General features: G+C 52.4%; 1 protein-coding gene across 1 annotated transcript in view; it reads left to right on the top strand.

Annotated features, from left to right (window-relative positions):
- The window catches only part of ASXL2 (ASXL transcriptional regulator 2), a 43,033-nt gene that overhangs the window by 3,772 nt on the left and 33,825 nt on the right, over positions 1-5,436 (top strand). Inside the window, exon 2 of the mRNA XM_031064824.1 lies at positions 4,878-4,880. Within this exon, the coding sequence (XP_030920684.1) occupies positions 4,878-4,880 (3 nt within the window). The remainder of the gene's footprint in view (positions 1-4,877; positions 4,881-5,436) is intronic.

Below are 5,436 nucleotides of genomic sequence, written 5' to 3'. Positions count from 1 at the left end.
CTGGAGCTCACTGGTCAGCCTGGAGCTCACTGGTCAGACTGGAGCTCACTGGTAGACTGGAGCTGGACTGGTCAGACTGGAGCTCACTGGTCAGCCTGGAGCTCACTGGTCAGACTGGAGCTCACTGGTCAGACTGGAGCTCACTGGTCAGACTGGAGCTCATGGTCAGACTGGAGCTCACTGGTCAGACTGGAGCTGGACTGGTCAGACTGGAGCTCACTGGTCAGCCTGGAGCTCACTGGTCAGACTGGAGCTCATGGTCAGCCTGGTGGCAGAGCCCAAGGGCAGCCAACACCCAGCACTGACCCAGATGAACATTTTTTTACTAAAATCCCGTGGGTTTGGGGCAGAACCCCCGGCAGGAGCCCAGGTGGGACCCAGGAGATGCAGTCTGTGCCTGCTCAGGGCAGATTTTGTTCAAACAGCCAAAAAAAGCAGCACAGAAATGCAGCTGTGCCTTTCATCCTTCAGCTCCTCCTTTAGGGCTGAGCTGGGGCTGGGCTCAGCTCTGGAGTCGTTTTCCTCTCTGAAGGAGCTGCCAGGTGGGAAACTCCAATTTCAGCTCTTCCCCTTGGCCACACTGGGGTGCTGGGCAGGGACCTTTGCTTTTCAATATTACTTTGATATAATATATTAAATAATATAGAAAAATTATATATGGAATCATTTAGATGAAAAAAATAAAAAAAAAAGAAGTCCTTACCAGCCCTATTCACTGTTGTTATGCAACCATTTTTAAGGGATTTGCTGACCCTTATGAAAAAACAGACTCCCAAAATCAAGCATTAGTCAGTATTTTGCTAACTTTAGATTTCTTTTGTTATTCCTGGTGGTAAACTATGGCCATATTTGTCCACAAAGAAATGTGAACAGGAAAGCACCAGGAGAACCTCAAACTTTCAGAGTGACCTTGGGATATTAGCACCTCAGGAGTGTTTTCATTGCTCACAGCGAAGGAGATACTGGAGGACATATTCAAGCTGGTTTTGTGGAAACCATCTAGTTTATATATATAAATATAAATATACTTATTTATAGAAATAAATATAAACTATATTATTTATTTGAAATATAAAATATCTATTTATATATCTATTTAGATATATTTTATTGAAGGATTGTCACATTTGAAGCCATTCAATTGCAATTCAATTGCAGTCAGGGCCAGGATTTGTGCTGGGCTGGGCTCCTGCTCAGGCACAGCCCGTGACAGGATGGGCTTGGCACAAAGCAGCTTTTGGAAATCCCAGGTACAGCAAGCTCAGAACAGCTTTGGAAGGGCCAAGTGGCCTTCCCAGAGCTGGGGAGGAGCCACAGGGCATGGGGAGCCCAGCTGGCCTTGCCACTGATTAAAATAAAAAAAAAATTAAAATGAAATTAAAAAAAATCTTAAACCAATTCCTAATGGTTTTCAAAGAGCTGTAAAATGACCTGGTCTCTACCAGGGCACAATTCCTAATTCCCAATTCCCATCTGGCAGTGGGATCATTCCCTGGCTCCTGGGATGTCTCATTAAGTTTTTTTCTGACTCAAAGATGGGGTAGCTGAGAGGTGTTTTAAAAACTTTTATTTTATTTTTAGTCTCCTGTGAAGGGTGAAACAACACAAATGTTCTAATTCACACCATCACAATCAGAAGTCAACTATTTAATTACAATACACTCTAATAATTTCTTTTTACAAAACCATCCTTTATAACTTATTTTTATTTCCATTTCTCTCTCATATCTCTATCCTATCCAATATCTATCCTATTCCATAACATTTCTACATCAGCATTTCTTATCTCAAAATCTATATACAAATGCACACTGTATAAACCTTCCATCAAGTTTTAAACGTTTTCTACAAATCCTGCAGTGGCACAAGCTGAGATCCTGTCCCAGGGGTTGGGTGTTGCTCATGTTGGGTGTGTGGATGGGGCAGGGACACCCAGACATTCCTCCCTGAGGAATCACCAGCCTGGCTTCCCTCAGATCCCCCTGAGTGAGGTTTTTGGAACGCGGCTTTGGTGGAATGTCCATGAAAACCCTCTTGGGGTTTTGCTGGGCAGGATTTCCTGCTCACAGCTGGGCTTCTGTGCTTCTGGCACAGCCTGGGGAGAGGGGGAATTTTTGGGGAGCATTTTCCTTGTGGGATGGTTCGGTATCTCTGAGTTCCTTGGGCTTGGGGCTGCAGCAGGGAGGGCTCCAGGGAGTCCCTGCAGCTCCCAGTGGAATTTGGCTTTTTCTGGAGCACCTGGAGCTGCTGGGAGAGCTGGGTTTGCTCACCTGCAGAGGAGAAGGATCCAGGGAGAGCTCAGAGCCTGAAGGGGCTCCAGCAGAGCTGCAGAGGGACTGGGGACCAAGGATGATTTCTGAGCCACTCAGTGTCCGAGTTGGTAGAATCCATAATTAATAAATGCAGGGCAGAATGTTGGTTTGAAATGTAATAATTCAACAAGAGCATTGCCACAGAAAGGTTGGGTTGTTAGCACTGGCAGGGAGGATTAAATACAATTATTGTGTGTAGGGGAAACCCATCCTGTGCGTTTCCCTCTTCCAAAGGCGTGAAATCCATAACTGACAGAATATTCCCCTTCTCTCCCCCCAGCCCAGGCTGGTTGTAGCAGTTTTTGCTGTTTCCCCAAGATAAAATTGCAGAGAAATTTTCACTCTTACAAGGAGAAGTGTGGGCTGGAACCCTGTGTAGGTGAGGAACCTCAGAGCTTGGCTCTCCCTCCTGGAAAGCACCAGAGCTGAGGCCCCAAAAAATCCCTCACTTTGGGTTTTCTCTTCAGTACAAGCTGGTGGTTCTGTAGCACAAATACAGAGAGGATCCCAAAACCACTTAAATTTTAACTCCAGCCCCCAAAAGCCTCAGAGGGAGGAGTTTCTGTTTTGATCCTGCCCTGGCATCAGGAGCTGCTGGTTCCCATTCCCTGGGGATGAGCAGGACCATGTGCACAGCACCTGGAGCCCACAGCTGGAAAGGCTGCAGAGGGGTTTTCCTCCCAGCCAGGACTCCTCATGTCCCAGTCTCTGGTGTTCCTGCAGCTCAGAGGAGCTCCTGGTGATAGATCTTTAATTAGAGCTCTTAATTAGTCCAGTTCAGCGTGTTCTGAGAGCTTTGTGGTGTCCTCCACACTGATCCCCATCCCCAGCTTTCTCCTGGGCTCTCAGTGCTCCAGGTGTGGCTCCTGAACTGCATCTCCCTGTGATCCCGCACCCATTCCGCCTCTGGGGGCTCTCCAGGAACCCCAAAATCCTGGTGTGCCAACTAAGGTCCCCCTCAGGGTGCTGCTGGTGCAGAGGGAGGCACTCAGGTATCCTAGGGGCACCCAGCAGCTCCAGGAACCCCAAAATCCTGGTGTGCCAGCAGAGATCCCCCTTGGGGAGCTGCTGGTGCAGAGTGAGGCACTGAGGAGTTCTGGGGAACTCCAGGAACCCCAAAATCCTGGTGTGCCAGCCAAGATCCCCCTCAGGGTGCTGCTGGTGCAGAGTGAGGCACTGAGGAGTTCTGGGGGAACTCCAGGAACCCCAAATCCTGTTGTGCCAGCCAAGATCCCCCTCGGGGTGCTGCTGGTGCAGAGTGAGGCACTGAGGTGCCCTGGGGTGTGGACAACACTCCAGATGTGCACTGGTTTCCATTCCTGGGGAGCCCATGGGTCACCCCTGGGCTAAGGAAGCTCCTGCTGCATTAAAATGGGAGTTTGGGGTGCAGAGCTGAGCTGGGAGCAGGGCAGAGGGGGGCAAGGAGTGAGTAAGTTCCTGCTCCATGGTGTTCCCACATGAAGGGGCACATCCCCAGGGCCCAGCTGGCTTCCATGGAGTTCATTCCCAGGGGAAGGTGGCGGTGGATGTTCCACACTGGAGCTGTTCTGGAGGCACCTGGCAGGTGTGTCCTGCTATCCTGCCTCTCCTGAGATCCCAACCCCTGGGATGTGCAAGGAGGCACCTGGCAGGTGTGTCCTGCCTCTCCTGGGATCCCAAACCCCTGGGGTCCCAAACCCTGGGGCGTGGTTGTGGTGGAAAGGGAAGCACCTGGCAGGGGTATCCTGCCTCTCCTGAGATCCCAACCCCTGGGGCGTGGTTGTGGTGGAAAGGGAAGCACCTGGCAGGGGTATCCTGCCTCTCCTGAGATCCCAACCCCTGGGGCGTGGTTGTGGTGGAAAGGGAAGCACCTGGCAGGGGTATCCTGCCTCTCCTGAGATCCCAACCCCTGGGGCGTGGTTGTGGTGGAAAGGGAAGCACCTGGCAGGGGTATCCTGCCTCTCCTGAGATCCCAACCCCTGGGGCGTGGTTGTGGTGGAAAGGGAAGCACCTGGCAGGGGTATCCTGCCTCTCCTGAGATCCCAACCCCTGGGATGTGCAAGGAGGCACCTGGCAGGTGTATCCTGCTCCCCCTGGGATCCCAAACCCTGGGGCGTGGTTGTGGTGGAAAGGGAAGCACCTGGCAGGTGTATCCTGCCTCTCCTGGGATCCCAAAGCCCTGAGATCCCAAACCCTGAGATCCCAAACCCTGGGATGTGGTTCTGGTGGGGAGGCACCTGGCAGGTGTATCCTGCCTCTCCTGGGATCCCAAACCCCTGGGATTCCAAACCCTGGGATGTGGTTCTGGTGGAAAGGGAAGCACCTGGCAGGTGTATCCTGCCTCCCTGAGATCCCAAACCCTGGGATGTGGTTCTGCTGGAAGGGGGGAGGCACCTGGCAGGTGTATCTTGCCTCTCCTGGGATCCCAAACCCTGGGATCCCAAGCCCTGGGATCCCAAGCCCTGGGGTGTGGTTCTGCTGGAAGGGGGGAGGCAGGGTGTGTGTGTGCATTGACGACTCCATTGTTTTGCTGAAGTTGTTAAAGGGGTGTTTCTCTCCTTTTTTTGGGCTGCACTCCACCTGCAGAAGGTAAGACCAGACCCAGCTCTGCTCGTGTCCAGCTCCTCTCCTAACACCCCCCCTGCCATTCCCTAACCCAGAGCCTGCTCCTGCCCTGCTCCTGGGAGTAACCCCAGTGTAACCCCGGAGTAACGCTGTGCTTCCAGCTGGGAACCCCGGGGCTTGATGTGCACTTGCTGTCCCTGTCCCTGTCCCTGTCCCTGCTGCCTGGGTGGGGCTGGCTTTGCATGTGGGCTTTGTGCTGCTTTGGGGGTGCTGCATGGTGGGGAATGTGACCTGGCACAGGAGCTGCTTCCCTAACCCTGCCCGTGTCCAGCCCTGGCACTGGGGGTGGCTGCACCCTCAGCAAAGAGCTCCTGGCTCACACGAGAGGGGCAACAGGGGATGCTCCAAAGGAAAAAGTGGGAATTTGTCCCCCGAGTGCCTGTGGCAGCTGGATCCAGGCAGTGAGGTGGGAAGTGGCTTTGTCTGGAGCTTCCCTTGATGCCTTGGGAAGGCTGAGCTGGAGCAGAGGCTGCACAGAGCTAAAGAATAAAGCAGGGATTGATTCAAAGCATCTCCTGCA

Source organism: Geospiza fortis, unplaced genomic scaffold (assembly GCF_000277835.1).
Source record: "Geospiza fortis unplaced genomic scaffold, GeoFor_1.0 scaffold150, whole genome shotgun sequence".
NCBI classification, from domain to species: Eukaryota; Metazoa; Chordata; class Aves; order Passeriformes; family Thraupidae; genus Geospiza; species Geospiza fortis.
Note: the sequence above shows the minus strand (reverse complement) of the source record. Positions and strands in the feature narration are given on the sequence as shown.